The sequence below is a fragment of the Catharus ustulatus genome, chromosome 8 (genome assembly GCF_009819885.2).
Source record: "Catharus ustulatus isolate bCatUst1 chromosome 8, bCatUst1.pri.v2, whole genome shotgun sequence".
Classification (NCBI taxonomy): Eukaryota; Metazoa; Chordata; class Aves; order Passeriformes; family Turdidae; genus Catharus; species Catharus ustulatus.
In genome coordinates, this window is record NC_046228.1 from 34,691,051 (window position 1) to 34,713,583 (window position 22,533).

Consider the following 22,533-nt stretch of genomic DNA (forward strand, 5'->3'; position numbering starts at 1 on the left):
ATACGATGGTACAGATAGCAGAGAAGTGTTTTGCTTCAGCAGTTTAATATCTGTACAAGGGAGATGGCAAGTTTGCACCAGTTGCTGAGTTTCCACATGTTGACAGGATCAGGAGCTTGATGTCCTTACCCAGATGGAGAATGTTCTGGGTTAGAGAAAATCAAAACATTCTGCATTGGTGGGATGTCTGCAAAACCTCAAGTGAAGCTGGTATCCCTGGTGGGATAAAAATCCCACAGTGGACAATCCTGCCCTTCTCCAGGGCTGCCCAGCAAAGCTTTGCTCATATTCCCTTTCAGACAGCCCTGCCATCCCACAGACTCACTGGGGGGAAAAAAAAAAATGCAAAAAAAAAATTATTATGTGGGCCTAATCTATTGCAGAAAAAGGAATAACTGCAGCTGAGGTGTAAACTGATTTTGTGTATTTCATTTCCCAAAAAGACTAAAAAGAAAAATCAAAGCAAGACAGGATTTATTTCTAAATGTGAGAGGTTTACCTTGTTTTGTCACTCATTTGCATTCCACCTGTGCAGAACAGGCTTTAAAATAAAAGTACAAAAGGTGTTCTGCACCATACTCACGTGGCCATCCTGGGGCAGTCTGCATGACCCCATTCCAGATGTACAGGGACATAACTTCATTCACAGGTGCACTTTTGCAGATTAGCAGAATCCACTCCCCCAAAAAGGCCCAAAACCACACAGCTAGTACAAGATTTCAGGTGCTGAAATCCCTGTTTCTCCCTTTGGGGCCTAAAACAGCCTAGAAGAGCTTTTCTAGGCCCCACATAGACTCAATATCTAATTTTTTTTTCCTTCTACACCCAGCCCCTCCAAATTTAACCTGTTCCTCACCAGCAACAAACTTCCATTCCAGATAACTGCCCTTACTACATAGGAAGGTTTGTTTCTGCTGCTCTGTGGATTCTGAAATACAAAGTAAAATACTAAGTTTCTTGAAAAAAGGAGAAAAACATTAAATGTAGTATGAGTTCACAACTTGTCTGTTCCCAACTGGTCAGTACAGTGAGCTCAGCAGCACGAGGAATTCCTTCAGAAGTGAAAATTATTCTCAAGTATCTTCTACCCATCCAGTAACTCCAACACAGACACAGAGATGTTGACACACTTCGTTGTTTTTTTATCAAAAAACTACAAAACAGCAGAAGGCTGTAGCTTCCAATTTTGAATTTGTGATTGTTAAATTTAAACCCAGCGGCAGCCTTGTTACAGATTATTACATAAAGCAAACTGCTTCTCCCCCTGCACCACAGTCACTTTTTGACCTACCTAGGCTTAAAGCACATTTCTTGGCCCCACTTTTTGCTGTCAGCCCACAAGGAAGCAAATACCCACAAAGAGAGGATTAAAAGAGATACAGGAATACTTGAGAACAGGCAGGACATAGGTTTGCTGCTTCTCTGTATTTCATTATTGTTTTGGTTTGTTCTGGGTAAATCAGGTCAGGGGCATTTGGTCACACAAGGTCCTGAGCTCTGTCATGATCACTTTACAATCACTGAAGATTCAGATTTAAAGAGAGGTTTAGGTTTAAAGATTTAGTTTTTAAGAAAGCTCCCACTTGCCTGCATGTTCTTCCCACAGCTCAGAAGATGCACTGGGCATAGAAGCAAAGGCTCACAACAGCACAGATTTATTTACAAACAGACTACAAACAGGCAGAGCAGCAGGCAACAGAAAATGAAAACCAGGGATAAAGTCCTTTGCACAGAATGGAAACCATTCTCTCAGGGGCATGCAAGAAGATAACAGAGGGAAAACAAAGAGGAAACTCTCAGAAATTCAGGTGATTTTCTTTCCCCCTCTACACAGCTATTTTGGTGGCGTGTTTGATACCTTCTATGTAGCCCTGACACACACATTACAACTCCTTCTACATCCTCTCTTTTCTTCAGTACCAAAAAGAATCAGTCATAGTCAGAATCCATCCAGCATTGGTTTAGCTTTACGTGACTCAGATGCGCTGACATATTTTGACCCAAACTGATATTCTGTGGAATCACTTTTTTTTTCCTTTACATTCGTAAAGAAAATTTTTCCTTTACACTTGCAACCAGTGCAGCGGGGGGGAGCATCACTGACCAAAGTCCATTAATTGATTTAACCTGTAAATTTATTGTAAAACCTGTGAAGCACTGAACAAATATGTCCACTAGATAAGATGCAACATCAGAATCTCAATATTCTTTGAGCCGGGCCAAAACAAAAATAAGCACACGAATCCTAAGAAACTGCTCATAAAATCAGTTGTGGTGCATAAAAAGACACATTTGGGTTGATTTTGTTTTGTTATCACTCTCCCATGTGCATTAAAGATGCATTGCAGGAAGTACAGAACTGAGTAGGCTGTGGTATGCCAAGACATAATGCCAGTGTGGAGCAGAAACACCTCATCCAAGTTAAGCAAGGACAAAAATCCACAATCCTGGTTGGTCAAAACCAGCTGCTCCCCAAAATAAAAGGTACCTGTGTACTGGTATCTGGCAAAGCTATGCAGAATCACCACTCGGCAAATCCCTACTGCACACGCCTGGCAGGGCTGAAATTACTTGACTGCTCATTTCTACTTTTGTCCAACATTATGCAATCTTTTTGCAACTGCAGTAATGAGGGCAGCTCCCTTCCCACTTCCATCTTCAGAAAGCAGGAAAGTCACATCACACTGGGGTGCCAGCTCCTTCACGGTTTCCCTCAGGACTGTAGAAAAACTGAAAGGGAAGGGAGAGAAGAACAGAACATTTTAGCAGCTGCTTTCTGGTCTGAGATCTTTGTGTTCACCTATAGGCAAGGAACCACAACCTCAGCCACTGCTTTCTTTTGCTTTTTCTCCTGTTCATCAAAGATACAGATTTCTGTCCGCAATCAGATTCTAACTTTTATTTCTCCACTTGGATTATGTTCAGGGTGATGCCCACATCCCCAGAGATCATGAAGGAGGTTCTCTTCTCCCAACTCAAAAGTTAATGCATCTATTTCTAGGCCTTGCTCACAGAATACTAACCCAACTCAAAAAACTCAAGACAGCTTTCCATGTGGGAGACTCAGATATTGTAGAAAACTGCCAAAACACTGGAAAATAAGTAGGAAGTTCACTCAACATCCCAGAGAAAAGAGCCTCCCAGTGGTAACTGGAGCTGACTTTACAATTTTTTATCCTATGGCTAGGAAAGGGAAATGACAGAATGCAGGGAAATGTGTTTCTAGTCAGGTTTTAATCATCTCAGCAGAAAGCAGGTACAGCTTGGTATGTTTTCATAGTGCAAAGGAGCAAACAGCAAAGGGAAGTGGCACTCACTGTGGATGGAGCTTGTACAGAGTCCCATCTACTCCAACAGTGATTTGCAGATGCTCGACACCTCGGTTCTCCCTCTTCTTCTCCACAATAGCAGCCAGCCCTGCCCCACAGAGCCGGGCAGCTCTTCTGGAAACAACTCCACACACCTCCTTGACGATGATGCTGTCCTCACAGGTGCTGTCCAGCCCCAGCTGCTGCAGGATGCGCCGCACTTGCAGGAGGGCGAGCCGGTCGCTGCACACAGGGAAGCACAGGGAGCAGTGAGGTGTTAGGGAAAGCTCCAGCAGCTCACACAGGTGTGGTCCAAAGGAAATGGGACCTCTCCAGCTCTTTTAAGGCTGAATTCTGTCTGAACTCAGGTGGAACATGCCCTTTGCCATGTTAGGCTGCATCTCCTAGCATGAACAGTAGTCATTCATTTAACTCCCAAAGTCAGGAGGGAGCAGAGTCAGATCAGCCACCTGACTGTTACTTTAGATCTCAAGGCTGAGACACTCCTTTTAAGACTTTCCACTGCAGAAGTTTCAAACAGCCTAGAGACCATTGCAGTCATGCACAGATAGGTATAGCTCATATTCATGTGCTATAGGTAAGCACATATTCACATATTACTGGCTTCTCACTTTCTTAAGTACAGTAATTTCACGATTATAAGCCGCACTGAGTATAAGCCGCAATTCCAGGTGCCAGCAACTTTTCGTTCTTAGTCCATACATAAGCTGCACCTGATTATAAGCCGCACATTACAATACAGAGTGTGATAAAAGGTATCTGTTCTATCACCATCTGTTGAGGGTGTGGGCAGTGGTCCTTATCTCCTTGGGAGATATTCTGCTAATGGGCCATCCATTGAAATCAGGCAGGGCAGTGTTCTTTATCTTTTCACAACCCATCCTTCCTCCAGTGAGTAATTTTCTGCTAATGGCCCATTGAGTCCCACTGTGGGACTGATAAAATTACTGCATCCCATTGGAAGTTGCTCCAGCCAGGGGGAAGAGCCCAACGTTTCTTACTAAAATAAAAACAGAGGTTTTGGGACACTAAGGGAGCCCCTTTCTCCACTGGACTCCAGAGGAAAACCGGATTTCTCCACATCACCACTGGACCTCTGGAGGGAAACTGCACCTTCTGCAGGAGCACTGCTCCAACTGAGCCACATCTGTCACTGCAGGAGGATGCAGCCACCATTTAATGGGACTGCTACCAACACCCTGCCTGATGGGGTGTCAGGTTGTGCTCTGACTTTGTCAGGGTTTGGAGTTTGTTTCTTTGTAGTACTGTATTTCTATTTTAATTTCCCTAGAAAAGAACTGTTATTCCTAATTCCCATATCTTTGCCTGAGAGCCCCTTGATTTCAAAATTATAATAATTTGGAGGGAGGGGGTTTACATTCTCCATTTCAAAGAGAAGTTCCTGCCTTTCTCAGCAGACACCTGTCCTCCAAACTAAAACAGCAACTTTTTGTTCATTGTCCATATATAAGCTGCGCCTGATTATAAGCCGCACTTTGGGTTCGGACCAAAATTTTAGTCAAAATGGTGTGGCCTATAATTGTGAAATTACTGTCAGTACTATTTTAAGTCCCACAAGAAACACTTAGCTTGATGGCTAAGGCATCTGAGAGAACCCAGTTGTGTGGACAGGAGATGATAATCCATATAATTACAAAAATAATTCTGTAACTCCCCCAGTTTCTCATTCTTAACTTTTATTCTGGAGGTGGGGGACACACAAAGAAGAAGACTATAACTTGACTTAATTGATTTCTTGAAGGAAAGACCTTGTAAAAGACTGTTTTCTAGGTGTCCCAGAGGACTTTAAGGATTTAAACCATGTAAATCCAACAACTTTACCTCTCAATCTGAGACAGGAATTTTGTTTCAAATATGCCTCTTTTCCTGAGTGATTCTGAAATGTGTCCTCTGAACAGCAGCCCTTGTTTGGTTAAGTCAATCAAAATTTGCCTTACTATTTCACCTAGGTACATTCCACTGGTCATTTTTTCATACCTGTTGGGTCAAAAGAGGAAGAAAAATGGTCATTTAAAGAGATGGCTCTGTTTAGTATGAGTGGTGAACTCCAAATAAAGCAGTCCAAGCTTGCAGAGCAATAGCCATTATACTCCACTTTTCATTCATCAAGAATCTATTGCAGTGACTTTGAGTGCAAACACTAATTACAATATATTTACCCATGCCAAATGGTAACAGAAGCAGAAAAAAGCCCTTGCAATATTAAACAGAGTAGAGTGTTAAAGCCAGAGCCCACACTGAAGTGAAACTCCTCCCTGTCCCTGCATGCATTCCCCAGTGAGTCACACCTAATCAATACTGTCTTTCCCAATAAGGAACAATCAAGTTCAGCTTATGGTCTTGCTTGAGCTGTATTTTGCCTTTGAAAAATCACCCTAAGAGCAGGAGCAAAGCATGGCTTAGACGGTGCAGGGAAATCTTAAAAGCTGCACTGTTTGGTAAGGCTTTAAGATGAAAACTGTGGTAAAACCATACATCTTAGGTATTTTTCTTTTTTTTTTGGTTCAGGGCTTTTTTTTATATCTAGGTTACTTACCAAGCAACAAAAGAAATGCAATATTCTAATTTCCTTCCCGATTATTCATTAAGCACATTTAAAAGAGCAGCCAGTGTCTCTCGAAGACTGACTTAATCAGGCTCTTGGCATCAGGACCATCACGTTTACCTCTGTTTCCCTGGGTTTAGTGAGCCTTCATCTACTTCTCTGTCATATTTTGTCCTGATGTGGTCAATGCAGCCATTGTCACCAAATGCTCCCCATTCTGTATTAATGCACATTTTTCCTTCATTCCCTTCCACTATTTCTATGTTTTTCATATCCTCCATGTAGCAGACATTGCTGCCTGTTCCTAGAAGGAAAGAAATGACAAGACTTCAGCTGGAAAAGTGAAGTAGCACCAGAAACTTACGGAAGATGATTGCAGTGCTCATCTTAAAGTTCTCTTTGCCGTATCTCCAATTTCAACGTCCCTTCTAACACAGGCCATTCTATGATTCTGTGTTTACATATATTTCTAGATCAGAATTTGGGGGAACCATCTAAAAAGCCCAAGAATAATTCATTCATATATTAAAAAATATTTGCTTGTTCCATGATCTATGACCTGGCTACACAGTAACTATGAATGCACTTGTCAAAACAAGAATTCATGCTCTCTCTGCTTGTATTCTTTTACCCTGCCCACACTTGTTAGGCACCATCAGAGATATGATCAAAAGTCCAACAGGTTCAGGACTTAGGTGCTACAGATATTGTTAAGTTTCCTGCTGAATACCACACAAATCTGCCAAGAACCCCAAGAAACTAACAACACCATATATCAAACTCAAATAAAAAGGTGCTGCTTTACAGATCCCAAAGCCCAGCTCTGCATAGGTGCTTCCTTCTCATAGTGGTCACTTGACCATCACTGTACCTGCAATAAGGCCAATCTCACAGTTTGGATCCTCATATCCACAAGTCATCATGGTCCCAACAGTGTCATTCACCACTGCTACAATGTCCAGGTCAAACTCCTAAAACACGAGCCACAGTCAGTAGTGGAATGCCTGAGGAAGAGGGAGGGTGCATTAAATACACCAAAATGAGCAGAAAAAAACAGCTCACATTTCTTCTTCTGATGGCCTCTCTCAGCATATCAACAACATCTTCCCCCTCACAGTCTGTTGCCTTGAATCCTTTTGTCCATCCCACAAGTGTTCCCTGAAACAGAAGAGAAAGGAAGTCCTAAGTGAAGACAAAGAGCAGACTGTACATTGCAAACATCAGCTTTTTCTTGCCTCCCACCCCAATGCTTTTTTCCTTTTTTTTTCCCCAAATAGCATGTTTCCCTGGACAGGTTACTGTGGGTGTCCAGGGCAGGCTGTGCATGTGTATCTCTGTTACTCAGCTGCTGATGGTAGTGGCTCCAAGGTGACTCAGCTATTTATTAAGGCACTGCACTCAGTGCCTTCTAAATTTCATTTGGAAAACTTCATCTTACCTCTTGTGCACACAGCCATTGTACTACCTGTGAGGAAAAGACTGCAAAAAATACTTTTGCCAGAAATCATTGAACACCCATGAAACATTAATGAACACCTACTGTTAATTTTTGGGTCTTTTACTGAAGGACATTTGTATGATCCCACAACTCCAGGAAACACTAATTTGCTTCTTTTCAGACAACAACCTGGCATGACAGGAGTTGATTTCCAGGTTACATGAAGTAATTAGCTTTATACTTCCTAAGTGGCTCTGGACTGTCTGCCCAAATAAGCAAAAAAAAAAAGAAAAAAAAAATAGAAGACGATTGGGAGAAAAAGCTGCTATTAAGAAACACCCTCAAGTTCTTGCAACAGTAAAAGACCAAACACACAGACCAATATATTAAACATATTATGGGACCCTGACACAGATGTGTCTCACTCACTTTGCCTCCAACACTGTGGAATTTACTTCCTAATAATTTGTCAAGACCTAAATGCTCTGCTGTGGGTTTAGAAGGTATATGAATTCATGTCTCCACAAAAGGCCAAGGCCTGTTGCTATACTCTCAACTGTGAGCTGAAAACTGAGACAGAGCAGATTAGCTGCCAGGCTTAGAAGCTATTGTAAACCCCACCAGGACACAAAAACATTCAATAAAATAGCAGACTCTCATTTCTCCAATATCCTACGTATTTGACTAGAAGTAAGCAGCACAACATCCCCTGCCCCTCTTGGAAATTCATAAAAATAATCTTTTCTTACATAAGATCTGAAAAGATAAAAGATATCTGCCAAAAAGCCAACTCTTCCAAGCTGAACAATTGAGTTCAGGTCTGCCCAGTGACACTCAACAGAAAGAAGCTAATGTAGTGCAGAAGTTGCACAGTCAGAGCTGTGCAGCACAGCTTGGAAAACAATCTGGGATTATAGCTGAGCAAGTAGAAGGAGCCATTTGTTGTCTCTCGCCACTGAAGAGTTAAGGCAGCATAAAGTATTCTTGGGTTATTAAAAATATGGGGGCTTAATCGTTATAGGACAAAAGCAAGTCATGCCCACCACTTAGCAGAAACAAGAAGTGAAAGTTGTGCTTCCCACAGGCAGATGGTTAACACGGGATGATAACTTTCTCATGAAACACAACCAATTTGCAAAGCAAAGCAATAAATTCTCCAAACCAACAAAATGATGTCATGTACCAAGCAGATGCAGAGCTGCCATCTGACCCATTCTGTGCTGCAGTTCTCACCTTGTCAATGCTGGCTTGCCTGCAAGGGAAGGAGAAGGTGAAGCCCAGAGGAAGGCAAGCACCTTTAATCCCCATATACTCCAGAAACTCGGCTATGCACTGGACAATATGGTCAAAGAGCTAGAAGGGAAGAAGAAGAATATAAACCTCACAAGTAATCCCATGCAATGGGCCTTGGCTGGATCATTTAAACAGTCATTTGAGATTACCTCTTCTCCTGTCCCTTGCATGATCTCCAAAGGAATGGCAAAAATTTTGTTATACATTTGCACTGATCTTTTTCTCCCGCTTTTGATTTTGACCAGCAGAACCCTGAAATTTGTGCCACCAAGGTCGAGGGCGAGGAACTTTCCTTTCTCTGAAGGAGAAGAAAGGTATTTCACTTGGTACTGCTAGTTTGCCAGTCAGAATGACATACCAATAGCACATTTGATAGGGATTTGACAGGGATAAATCAGCATGGGGCTGAAGATAACAGATAACATGGCAGGAAGCACCGGTTTGACAACATAAATCCCCCTGGCATGTGCAAGATTAATTAGCACATTCCTGCCTCCCCCCCAAAAAACAGAGAAGCAACTTTGCTGAACCGCCTGCAGGTGATCAGGAACCAACTTCACCTGTTCCATCCGGCGTCCCGCAGACGTACGTGGGCAGCATCTTCACGGTGGCCTTGCCTTGCGCCTCCCTCTTGAGCCCGTACTCCAGCTCAGCCCTCATTTTGTCCCTCACCTCTCTGAGGGTGTCTGGGGCCAGCAGGAAGGGGGCGAGGGCGGCGTCGAGGCGGCGGCGCTGGGCTGCCAGCCTGCGCGCCACGGCCGTGACCACGGCGGCCCCCCGGCCGCTGCCGCCCTCCGACAGCAGGAACCGCACGTCGCACGTGGGCACCAACCTCCTCACCACCTTGTGCAGCCGCTGGGCAAACCTGCCGGGGACACAGAGGCTTCTTTAGGCTCCCACTGGCCTTTCGTCATCTCTGCCTGTGATCAGAGCTCTGACCAGTTTGGGAAAGAGTTGCAGAAATGCTGGATCCCAGAAACTTCGAGCTTTCTGTGTTTTCCAGCACTGACCCCTTGAGGGCCTTGGAGAAGGCTTCCAAATATGAGTGATGAAGTTAAAATCACAGGTGTATAGCGAAATAGAAGTGTACTTTCACATGTTCAAGGGTTTTGAATTTGAGGTTTTTATAGTTATGGGACAAGATGGAGGATTTTGGGCATTGTCTCAGTGTTCATCTTCCTTCTTCTTCATGGGTTTCACGTAGTAGTTTGTGGTTAGTCAGTCAGTGTCACACTAAAGGTCATGGGAATCTAGTTATTGGATCAAAAGGATAAATAATATAGGTATTATTTCTCTATTGGACTGTTTGGCTTTAGGAGACCTTGTAGCAGCTGCATCTTTCACCATTTTTCCTCGCTTCTAGCAGGTGGCTAGAAGTGCTGCTGAACTTTCTGTACTTTCTGATAAGATTTAATGAACAACCAAGCCTGAACACAAGAAAATCCATTTCCATCATGTATTGGTTAATCCTGGCTCTGAGCGAAGGCAGAAGAGACTGAGACAAACCACTAATTTTGTGGTGCAAAACTCCTGCACCGCTGTAACAGAGAAAGTTGTCAGTTTGGGAAAGCACTGGTTCAAAAACAGGGAAGGGGAAAGAAAGAAAAGAAAAAGCCCACAGTGAACTGCAGTGTCCTAGAGACCCAGGAATCACTTGAGAAATCAACTGCATTTCCTCCAACATCATTATTCCACAGGTTATGTTTTTCCCACTCAGAATTCTGAAACTCCCAGGACAGCTTTGCAGTAACTAAGCCAGTCAGACCTCACCCCAAAACTGAAGCAAAACCAGCAGTTCTCTGAACACACATGCAGATGGAAGCTCTTAGCAACAGCAACAATTATCAAATCCTCTTTAGTTACTCACTTGGGGTGGGTTTTGTAGAGTCCTCCATCAATCCCAACAGTGGTTCTCATCCTCAGCAGCTTTTTGTTCTCCCTGAGCCGGGTCAGGATGGCTGCCAAGGCGGCGGCACAGAGGTTGGCTGAGCGGAAGGAAACGATGGTGCAGACGTGCTGGACAGCAACACAGTCCTCCTCAGAAGGAAACAGGTTCAGCTCCATAAGGATCTCTTTTGTGTTGCTCAGACCTTCCTTGTACCTAACCCCAAAACAAAAGAATATACCACCAAATGCAAAAAAAAAAGAAATGAGAGGACACCATGACACAACCTATCAGACAGCATCATAGATGGTTCCCATAAGCCACTAATGTGTTTCCTACAGCATTCCCAAAAGTACCCAGGGGAGAGAGGCTGCTTCCTGGGATTCAACATTTGGTGAGTCCAATCAGCTAGTCAAAAAGAGAATGGGATAAAAGAGTCCAAAAGAAGAAGAGCATAAGAAAGGATATAGAGCTTCACTCAATACAATAAAGAAAATGATTCCTTGAGTGACAGTGAGGACCAGGATCCAAGTTTTCCATGCAGTCATCCATTAGCTGATCTGTAATCTGTATTACATCTCCAGCCCCAGTATTCCCACATCAGAGAGGGTGAGAACTGCAGCAATCATCCCACACACTCAGGCCTCCAGAGGGGTTATTTAAACAACCTCATCTGGGATGTTACCAGTACACTTCTTGCTACCGTGGGACTTTGCTAAAACTATCTTACAGCAATTCCTGCTTACAGAAAGGTCAACGTCTCTCCTAGGCAAAAGCAAAATCGAGCTGAACAGTTCAGGATTGTTCCCATCATCCACAGATTTTAACTACACTTTCATTATCACTGTTGTGCTAATGACAAACTAACTTTGAGAGTGGCTACCTTCAAAGAATGTTACAAGTTCTTACTTTTCCATTGCAGAAACGTGTTTCATTTCAATCTTGCCCTTAGTAAGCAGAGCTGTTGAAACTTCCCCATTGAAAAGCAGACCTTCCTTTGCCATTTTTAGGAGAATGAGTCTTACAAGTTCCCCCAAGTACAGGCTGCTGATCATCTTCTCAAACCTGGAAGGGAGCACAGGAAGGATTTCAGGTGTCCACCAGCTCCTCTCTTTAGCCCTCCACAGCATCATACCAGAGCAACCACCTGGATTTAACAGCACATGAGCAACCCTTGGTCTGGAGCAGGGGGGTGAGGAAGGTGCTCAACCTTTCCAGAAAGGAAAGATCTGCATTAGACAGAACCAGCATCAAGCCATCTCAGGTTCACTAAAGACAATTCCTGTTCCAAAGGGACTCTTGGCAAACACTGGAAAAGCACTCTGAGAATCCAGTCAGGGATTCACTTACAATTGTTTTCCAGGATTGAGAGATCCCAGATCCAGCTCCCGATCGAACTCTGTGCGGAGGTCATCCAAAGCACCATCATCTCCAAAGGCCCCCCACTCCGTGTTAATGCACATCCTGCCTTCATCCCCTTCCACCAGGCTGATGTGCCTCATCTCCTCCATGTAGCAGGCATTGGTGCCAGTCCCTGTGGGTATTGGATAAACTACTGTCTGTTCCACATCTCTAGAAATAAGTCAGTATATTGTCTTTGGAAGAAAATGCAAACACATAACCCTGTGGCAAAGGATGCTAATATAGGCCACCTGCACCTGTGAAATCACCATTTCACAGTGAGTAATAAAAACCTGAAATTATTCTAAGGCTTGACTTGTTTAAAAACATTTTTTTCTTTTTCAAATGTTCTTCTGAGTGCCTAATAAAAGGTATCATGGTGCATGAAATGGAGAAACTGTGGAAAGCATAGCTGGTACTAACTACCAGACATGAGGGGAATTCAGCTTTCTCTGGACAGACACAGTAATTTTCTATACAGTCAGCAGAAAAGTTTAGTATGCTGGTCACAACTGAGCCCAGACAAAATGGGGACTGTGGTATTTGATGGCAATGTGATCAGCATAAAAACAGCTGCTTTACAGAAGGCAGCCAGGCTTGAAAATCCAACCATTGTTTTTTCCATTTTCTTTCTGCTCTTTCCTTTATTGTGAAACTCCCTCCTACTTCAGATTTGTAGTAATTCAACAAATGAGAGGGGAAAAACCCTTCATGGTACACAGGAAAAATTACCAATAATGAGTCCAACTTCACAGCGCTGGTCATCGTATCCACAAGTCATCATGGTTCCCACCGTGTCATTGACCAGTGCCAAAACATCAACATCTATGTCCTAGTAGCATAAAGATGAGTGATTAGCAGGGAAAAAAGCTAAGAAAGTCTCCTGTGTGATAAAGCAGAGCATGCAGGCACTTTGAAGGCCTCATTCAGAAAAATTCCGTGTTTGAAAGACACTACTTCTTCTTGCATCACTCTTCCCACAACCCTGCAAGGTTACAAATATTTCTGAATTCTCAAGTGTCTCACCAGCCTCTTTGCTTGAAGGATTTGTTTTCCACCAGCCCCACCTCATTTGCCAGAAAAGTGGCATGATATTGGTGTGAATGTTTTGGTGCTGTGCTTACAGGCTGTGTGGAAGGATAACATCCTTCCTATCTACCACCTGAGCAGAGGCCACCAAATGGGGCAGAAAACACACAGAAATGCAGCTACAGCTGTGCAGCAATACCACACTCAAGTAGAAAGTTCTTCCATCAAGGCTGTGCAGTTTCCTCCTTACTGTGAAGTCATCAAGATATGGAAAGATGCCTTGTATTTCCTAGCTGGTGTTACCAATAGCACCAAACATGAACAGCAAGGCTTTCCAAAGTATTAAAACACAGTGTTATCCAAAGGCTAGATGCTAGTTCAAAGGCAGATTTCATCATGTCTTACTGCTGACCTTAAAAATTGCAATCAGTGGCTCCATACTGACTGCAGTGGACAGGCAACCCCTGGAAGAGCTAAGTGTGCCAATTGGAGATTTCAGTTCCCCCCTACCAACCTTCATCCCACAAGCCAGGCTGTGAAACACAGCGTGTGAAACACTGAGTGTTTTGTATCTCCCTGTTGTTGTGTAGCTTCACAAGAGATTCCCTTGGGGTGAGGCAGTGGGGCCATGCTGGTGAGCTGTCCCAGCCAGGCTGAGTTATCAGTGTGCAGATGATACTGGGGCAGCCTGAGTTACAGGTGTCAGAGACATTCAGACCTACCATGGGTACATGCTACTGACCATCCCTGCAGAATGTCTAACAACTCTCAGAAGAGCCCCCAGACCAAGAGCTGATTTCCCAGGAGGATGCTCGGGTTCAGCCCCTGCAGGTACAGAACTTGCCTGGTGCTTCTGGAGGGCCTTGCGCAGAGAGCTGACCACGTCTGTGTCCTGAACTCCCCGGACCCTGAAGTGCTTTGTCCACCCTAGAAGAACCCCCTGAAAAGTAACAGGGCAGTGACCCAAAAGTACACAAAGTTTAGCACACAAACCACAAAGCCAGTCGAGACTAAAGTGTGTGGGGAAGTCCACTATGTCTCTCCACACATTAAAACTGAGCAAAAATAAGTCAGAGCAGAACACCTTACCTTGGGGTGCCTGTCAGTACCAACACAACCAAAAAGGTACGGTCATAAAGTCCCAATTCTGTAAATGTCTCTCCCTGTGCTTCATTGAAAGCACATGTGGCTTTCTACGCTGACCACAATCTAATAGCATTAAGCAAAAAGCATTTGCAGAACTGGAACCCAAAGCACAGACTCCTAGAAAAAAGAGAGGCTAGAATGAGAGAACACAAAATAATTGCCACCAGCCCTTCGTTTCCCCAAGAGGTGTCTCAAGCAGCTCAGCTACAGGTATTTCCTATTCAGAATCAACTGTAAATAAAAGAAACTGAGAGTGATTAAAAAAATAAAGATGCTTCAAAACACAAAAGTCTATTTCTAACAGTGTTAATCCAGGGGCACGTGGTTCCTGTGGAATTGGGTACTGATAAAGCAATAGAGTAGCTTTAGCTTAGAGATCATGCTGTCTTGAGATGAGAAATGACTGGTTGAAGGGTAATCAAGTCTAGTTAAATGCTAAAAGTCACCCATGTCTCCTTCAGAGAGCTATGTAAACATGACTCCACATAAAATGCACAAGGTAAGACCCACATTCAACAGCTTCCCCAGATTCTGCAAGGAGCTCAGCTTGACAAGAGTATTTCTTTATGCATCTTACCTCTTCCAATTTGGTCTGTTTGCACGGAAAAGAAAACGTAAAGCCAAGAGGTAACTTCTTATGCTTCAGGTTTTTGGTCTCCATGAAGTCTGACAGGCAGTCAGCAATGTAATCAAAGAGCTGCCCAAAAAGAGAGGATGGTGGGCTGTGTCCTGCAAGCAGGAGCTCCAGCACAGCAGCAGCACAGCAGTGCCCTACCTCAGCTCCGCTCCCCTGCGTGACCTCCTTGGGTGTGGGGTAAAACTTGCTCTCCAGCTGGCTGCTCTGCCTCCCATCATCAAACACCTTCACCTGGTGGGCACGGAACTGGGAGCCACCCAGGTCCACGGCAAGGAAGTCCCCCTTCTCTGCAACACAAGCGGGCAACCATCACTGGGGATGGCCACAAGGTGTGGCTCTGGTGCCAGGCTGATGGCCACAGCCCAGGGCCCTCCCTAAGCCACAGCCTCTCCTGCCCCATCCTGGCATATCCTTATCCCATGGGCCTGGGAGCATCAGAAAGACTGAGAGCTGGAAACCCTAAGTGAGGCTATCAGGTCTCCCCTTTTAGCCTGCTATGGCATAGCTAATTCAATTTTTAGTCGGCAAGTTGGGTTTGTCTGCCCTGCTCTTTCCACAACAGCATATTTTTCAAGCTGCAGAAGGATGAGCTTTTCAGCAAGAAAGGCCCAAATAAATGCAAAGCCAACCAGAGCACACAGAGGCTGCAAAACTGTCACCTGAAATGTGGGACAAATAGAATGTGAGACCATTACCTGTATCCAGGAGAGGATGCAGGATTTGCAGGCATATGTTAAGACTCAACTCTAGTGCAGAAGTCAAATTCCAAGGGGGGCAAAGCTAACTGGCTGCCCAAAGTCAACCAACACAATGCTCTTCAAATGTCCTTTGGTGTTTCTGCAAAAGTACCATGTTGTTTCACAGGCTTGCTCAGATACATACAACTCCAGCAGCAAACCTCAGATGGAAGGACAGTTTGGCCTCACTGCCACAATAAAACAATTGTTTATCCCACACACAGGAAAATGCCCTTCCCAAAAGGAAAACACAGTGGTATGTGCCTAGCCTTGCATGATCTTTGTTCCACAGTCCAAACATCTGATTAAATTTTATTAAATCTGGTCCTGAAAGGGAAGGAAGCAGGAAATTCTACCTGTAATAAATACCATGGTCAGCTATCAAAGGTGAGGAGGCAGACTGGGTTACTCAGTAAACCGTGGCATTAGTCAGATCATTAATCCCTAAACAATGAAAAACTGAAGATGCTCTATATGAGTCATTTCAGGCAGCAACACTGAGGGCACCAAAAAAAACTAAAAAATTTCAAAGTTAATTGCTATTGCAAATGGGGAATAACCATCCAAGTTCAAGCTGTTTAAACCTGCTGGAAGTTTTAACCTGTACGGAAGCAAAACAACCAACAAGGATTTTTTCAAGAGAGCCCAAACAGAAAAATCAATGTGATACTCAGAGCAGGCAGTGTGTCAATAAGATATAGCCCAGCTCAATGTTGCAGCATGTCCTTGACACATTGGAAAGACCACGCAGCCCAGGAGAGCATTGTCCAAACTTGGCCACGAGGAACATCAACTCTTGAAGCACTGATGAGACTACATGCAATTTTCCAAGTCCCTTGGCCTCAGGGACTCCCTGCTGTTCCAGGACAGTATCAGAGACCCATGAGACCTAAGGACCAGTGACTGTCACTGGGATTGCAAGGGTTAAAGTAATTTCACGATTATAAGCTGCACCTGATTATAAGCCGCACATTACAATACAGAGTCTGAAAAAAGGTATCTGTTCTATCACCATCTGTTGAGGGTGCGGGCAGTGATCCTTATATCTCCTTGGGAGATATTCTGCTAATGGGTCATCCATTGAAACCATGCAGGGCATTGTTCTTTATCTTTTCACAACCCATCCTTCCTCCAGCAAGTCATTTTCTGCTAATGGCCATTGAGTCCCACTGTGTGACTGATAAAATTACTGCATCCCATTGGAAGTTGCTCCAGCCAGGGGGAAGAGCCCAACATTTCTTACCAAGATAAAAACAGAGGTTTTGGGACACTAAGGGAGCCCCTTTCTGCATTGGACTCCAGAGGAAAACCGGATTTCTCCACATCACCACTGGACCTCCAGAGGGAAACTGCACCTTCTGCAGGAGCACTGCTTCAACTGAACCACATCTGTCACTGCAAGAGGATGCAGCCACCATTTAATGGGACTGCTACCAACACCCTGCCTGATGGGGTGTCAGGTTGTACTCTGACTGTGTCAGGGTTTGGAGTTTGTTTCTTTGTAGTACTGTATTTCTATTTTAATTTCCCTAGTAAAGAACTGTTATTTCTAATTCCCATATCTTTGCCTGAAAGCCCCTTGATTTCAAAATTACAATAATTTGGAGGGAGGGGGTTTTCAAAGAGAAGCTCCTGCCTTTCTCAGCAGACACCTGTCCTCCTAAAACAGCAACTTTTCGTTCTTTGTCCATATATAAGCCGCACCTGATTATAAGCCGCACTTTGGGTTCGGACCAAAATTTTAGTCAAAATGGTGTGGTTTATAATCGTGAAATTACTGTACTTCTTTCTCTTTGAAGAAGCTAGCAGCAAAGGAATAGCACCCCCATCCGTCCAGTCAGCTTGTGTATGATTTCTCTCAGACATTTCAAGGGACTTGCCTTCAAATATCTTCTTTATGCCATTAAAGCTGTTATTGATCATTTAACTGCAGAGAAATTACCACCAGAAGGAATAAAGTCACATGGAAATAAGGTACAAAGCTAACATTTCAGTTTTCTGCACAGCTAGTTTACACAGAGTCCTGACCTAGGCCAGACAGAGTCCTGCACAAATTAACTTGGTTAACCCCGGGAAAAATGTAATTTTCTGTCAGGCTGCACTGCCAGGAGCCAGCTGAGGATTTATTTTGGATGTGCATATTTCTCCAAACAAGATGAGCTTTTAGTTCCTATCTCATGTCACATCCTCCCAGAGGACACTACTGCACTTTCTCCCTCTCTGTTCAAGCCTCAGCTGAAGAAGCAGAGCAGACAATTTCCTGGTAGACCCCCATGCAGAAGCAGATTTTCCCAAGGGCGAAGGCAAGGAAGGGCAGAAGGGATCACTTCTTGGGGAATTAGAAAAAGCAGTGCAGAGTTTGGGGGTCACAGCTCTAAGGATGCTGTCACTTGGCAATTTGAGGGGTTTCACTGCAGCATCCTGCCCTCCCTGTAGCTCTGAAAAGGGCAGACCACACCATGCTGCACTGCAAGCTCTGAGCTGTAGAGGCTGCCCTTGCCATGTCCAGCCACAGCTCCTACAGCAAGGCCTACACTCAGAACAGATGGGAGAGACTGTTCCTGAGCACTTATTAGGTCCTTTCCTCAAACAAGCAGCATTAGGTCAAAATCCACCCGGCGCAAGGAAAAAAAAAATGCTCTGCCAGCACTCCCCCAGGCTCAATATACACAGGTGCTTTCTCAATGAGACAGGCAGTAACCCAGAGCCACTGGCTGCCCTGTGTCTCTGCTGTGAGTACTGGCAGCAGCTCACTTTGCTAAAGCAGCAGTGCTGAGCTGGAGCAGGGGGACTCACCTGAGCCATCGGGCAGCGAGCGCACGAACGACGGCAGCATTTTCACTGTTGCCGTGGGGTTCGTGTCTCTGCCCAGGCCCTTCACCATCTCGGCCTGGAATCGAGCCATCACATCCAGCAGGACATCATCAGAGAGCCGCAGGTGGTACAGGTACCTGTCAACCTGCAGAGATGGGAGCTGTTATCAGAGGCAGCTGCTGATTGCTCCTTTAATTTCTGACCTCAGCACCTAAGTTATCCTGACTGTCAGTGCAAGCAAGCTCCAGGTCATCATCAGGACATTCACTCTTCCAAAACAACTTTGTTTTGAAAATGTTTAATGCAGCCTTGGTGAATTACTGCCCAAAAGTTGGCCATCTTTTCTGGATGGCTCGGAAACTTGACAATCTATGTAAGCCCTTGAGATTTGCTTGAGACCCTGACAAGCTGTTTTCACACCATCCTCTCCTGCTATAGATGTAATGAACTAGAGCTGCAAAGTGTCTCAATCTGGTGAGAATTTGACCTCTCTGAGGCAGGTCCAGAAAATGCCATCAGTACCCAAGCATGTCAGCCACAGCCTAAAACCATCTATTCAGCTACTGTTTTACTCCACAGGCAATTAACTTTGTTGGCATGTCAGGCTGGAACTCAAAGCCTTTTTCTCACTCCAGCTCTGCTCTCCATTCTCTTGTGATTCTAGGATTACATCTAAAACACACTTTTGGGTGCAATCAATACCCTTTGTTAAAGGTTCCTAACTCATAGAATACATCAAAATAGAAGCCAGTTGAATATAAAGAATTCAAAAGTATCTATGAAGCAGCTCATTCAGATAAACCGGCAGAGAAGCTAATCATTGTTTATGAACAGCTTCATCAGGGCAAAGTGAAAAGTTTTCTCTTTAAGGACCACATGCTGCTGGCACTGACACATACCTGCAGGGCTGTAAGTAGTGTGGTCTAAAAAATACATAGCTAGATACAACATAGGATTAACACATGAAAAAAACAGTTTTTTCTTTTTTTTGTAGTAGCTTTGCTACTACAGACACTCAGCTCTTGCACATGGGCTATGTTGCTAGGGTGCTTTATCTGTTCAGAGTATTTCATCATAGGGAGGTGTAGAGGGTTGGAAGGACATAAACCAAGTCCCACCAGAGCTATGGCAGGATTTAAAAGGTTGCATTGTTTAAACAGAAGGCAATGCAGGTTGTAGATAAATTGGTCTCTGCTGCAATTTGGACTGGCCACTTGTTTTAATGAGGCACAAACTCATTACCTATTCACAGTGCCATTTTAAACTGATGGTCAGAAATCACCCACCTGAAAGAGCCAGGATCCTGAAAGTCACTTCACCATTTACTTAACACAGAGGAGAAAGTATTAAACTCCAACATACAATTGTCCTAGAGCAGCAGCTGCCTTTGGATACAGCTGTGCCTTGAAAAGGCCATTATTCAGATTTGTCTTTGTAGCCCTTGTCTGTGCAAGCATTTGATTTCCTCCAAGGGTTTTGCGAGGCCCCACCGCTGTGTAGGATCCATCACCTTAGCCTATGCACCCATACTGATTTTTTTGAGAAAATACAGTGACTGGAGATATACAGTACTCATGCCCTCTGATGCAGGCCCAAACAGCCTTGTGACAAATCCCTGTAGGGGCAAAAAATCCTCAAGAGTAATAAAAATTGCCATGTCTGTTTGCAGAGAACATGCACACAGGCATTGCTTTCCCCGCCCTGTTTACCTACAACCATTGGAGCAGACAGTCCTCTCCAAGGAACTAGATAAGGCAGAGCCCAGGAGAGCCTGCTGGCTCTTCCAGCTTGATCTACAACCAGAGCAAGGCCCTGCTCTTATAACCATTTACTTGAAAACACAGGAATGGCCAGGCTGTGCTAAACCAAACTGGTTGCCCCCCTCCCATGGCACAGGAACAGTGCCTTGCCTCATTTATGGAAATAGCACTGTTTTCATGGCAGGCAGGCTCTTGGTTTTGCCACCAGAGAGTAGATAAGCCTGGGGAGGGAGAGGTGGGAAGACATTTCTTCCTTCTAATAAGGGAGAAATCAGTTCTGTTCTGTACAGCCTACCCTAGACTACTTAACATAGAAGTCTGAGGAGCATGTGGTTTCTTGCCTTCAGGAAGGGCTGGTTTGCACCTTGCAGAAAGACTATGATTTTTTTAAATGGGTTTGCCAGAATTCCTCTGCTCCCTCATCTCCACTGTCCTGACTCAACTACAAGCTGGATGTTTCTCTGCAAAGCCCACTGCACCCAAGGAATGCTCCACAAGGTCTCTTTCCTAGTAAAATCAAAGAAATAGTATTGTCTAGATAAGAGATCAGCTCCTCACAGAGGGGAGGGGCAGCAAGGCCTTTTTCTGATCACATTAAAACCTAGGGATAAAAGGGCTATCAATGACTGAGCCAGAGATGTCTGATTGTTGAGATACCAGTATCTCTCTTGGAATGCCTCTCTCCAAAACAGAATTAGTGGAAGAAGTCCTCCTTGGAACAAGCCACTCTACGTTTTGAGCACAGGCAGGAGAACCCAGAGTTGCTCACTTTGCTGATGAGCTCAGTGATGCAAGAGGATCTGTGTTCCAGGACCCTGGATCTCCCACCATGCAGACAGCCCCTTCCTCCCACCTTTCCAGACCCTGGATGGAAAACCAGAAGATGGAGCCTGGCAGCAATGGCCATCTGACAGCACTCAATGAAGACACCAGGAATACAGAGGGGCCTGCAGGGGACATGTCCAAAAACCAGAGGACCTCTGACCCATGAAGCTTACAGGTCTCACATGGTCTTACAATGGACATAAGCCCAAAAACCTATTTCAGCATGGCCATGAAAGTAGATCAGGAAAGAGCAACCATTAGGCAGCTCACTTTCAGTACTGGTAACTTCAGATCTGAGCCATCTCCAGATTTTCCAGCTGCAATTAAAAGTCACACCTATAAACATAAGAGCGATTAGCCAGTTTTGAATAACCACAGATGAGGCACAGGAACCCCAATACCAGCTGGAAATCCCTCCCAAACCTCAGCAGACCCAGACCAAAGACCACAGGAGTTTTCCCTATCCCTGCTACGTGACTGACTCCTGATTCCAACTCAGACTGAGAAATCCCATCATTCATGCTACACTTGCAAAGAGACTCAGCAAGAGTCATCCTTTCTGTCCTCTGGGCTCTACCACACCATGCCAGGTAAAGCTTAAGTACTTTCCCCTACTGAAGAGAATTTGCTCTGTTACTGGGAGAGCAATTATAACTGTGCAGGGAAAACCAGACCTACTCTCACACTTATCAGGTGGTTTAAGGCTAATTACCTCCTACCCCATTTGGCTGAATGGTCTTAGTGGATAATGCCATTATATGGTCTGCATTACGTACTGCAGACCCTTCTGTATCTGGGTAACACGGTTTTTAAAATAGCAATCAGCTAACTCTGCATCTTACCTTTTTTATTTGATCCTCTTTTAGCTTTGTGAAATGGAAAGCTAGCAAGTGGACAGCAAACATTTTCTTGAAGCAGATGGATGAATCAGTAGTGACAGAGCTGCTGTGAGTAACTCCAAAGCGACAGATCTTTATTCACGAAGCTGGAGCTAGAGAAACTTCAGCAGAAGCATTTTCCCCAGTGTGCAGTAGTGGAGTTCCTGGGAAATTGAGTCCAGAAATAAATCCATCCAGTGTGATCAGGTCAGTGATTAAACTTCTGCCTCTTTGTATCATACCCCCCCCACATCAACCCAAAGTCCCTCCCTCCCCAGCTACACACTTCATTGTGCCAGAGCAGGCACCTGGAGAGCTGCCAAGCTGAAGGGGAGAAAAATCGATTTTGTTACTGCCCCACTTGGGAATTGTTACCACTTCTCAATGCAGTTGCTACGCAGCCTTCATTCCAGGGGCTGACAGGCTCCCACCAGTGCTGCGTGCAGCGCAGGGCTGCCGGCAATCTGCGAAGTTAAAGGGTTTTGAGGAGCCTCCTTCCCTCTGCTCAGCGCTCCCACTTGTGAGACAAGCTGTTCTGCATGAATTAACTTCACTCCAGCTCTGCACAGCGCACCCTTATCTGCAGCTTTGTACCAATTAAGCTTCAGCTGTGGAAAAGAGCAGGCACACCGACCCCTGCCCCCAGCTGGAATGCCTCTTGCACAATTCCCAGCTGAGAGGTTTTGGACTGATTCTTCTCCCTTCACTCAAAGCTTCAGACCAGTGAAGATCTTGTAAAACCTGGGGAGAGGACAGGTTTATCTGGCAGGCAGCAGTGTGGGTATCAGGCTGCTC

General features: G+C 44.6%; 1 protein-coding gene across 3 annotated transcripts; it reads right to left on the reverse strand.

Moving 5' to 3' along the window:
- Positions 1-1,639: 1,639 nt before the first annotated feature.
- Positions 1,640-22,258, reverse strand: LOC116999281 (hexokinase HKDC1-like). 3 transcript variants are annotated; one of them, XM_033065783.2, is made up of 19 exons: positions 22,114-22,258; positions 21,703-21,902; positions 18,258-18,420; positions 14,863-15,011; positions 14,665-14,784; positions 13,786-13,881; positions 12,645-12,744; positions 11,862-12,045; positions 11,421-11,576; positions 10,494-10,727; positions 9,187-9,491; positions 8,776-8,924; positions 8,567-8,686; positions 6,958-7,053; positions 6,767-6,866; positions 6,016-6,199; positions 5,172-5,327; positions 3,318-3,551; positions 1,640-2,730 (listed from the first exon to the last, which is right to left on the reverse strand). In XM_033065783.2, exons 2-19 carry the CDS (start codon positions 21,763-21,765, stop codon positions 2,586-2,588), a joined length of 2,754 nt encoding a protein of 917 aa, XP_032921674.1. In that variant the 5' UTR covers positions 21,766-21,902; positions 22,114-22,258; the 3' UTR covers positions 1,640-2,585. The 3 variants fall into 3 exon arrangements, with proteins under 3 accessions (XP_032921674.1, XP_032921675.1, XP_032921676.1); XM_033065784.2 differs by having other exon boundaries at positions 22,047-22,258; XM_033065785.2 differs by lacking the exons at positions 8,567-8,686; positions 8,776-8,924; positions 9,187-9,491; ... (8 more) ...; positions 21,703-21,902; positions 22,114-22,258 and adding an exon at positions 7,436-8,522.
- Positions 22,259-22,533: the final 275 nt, after the last annotated feature.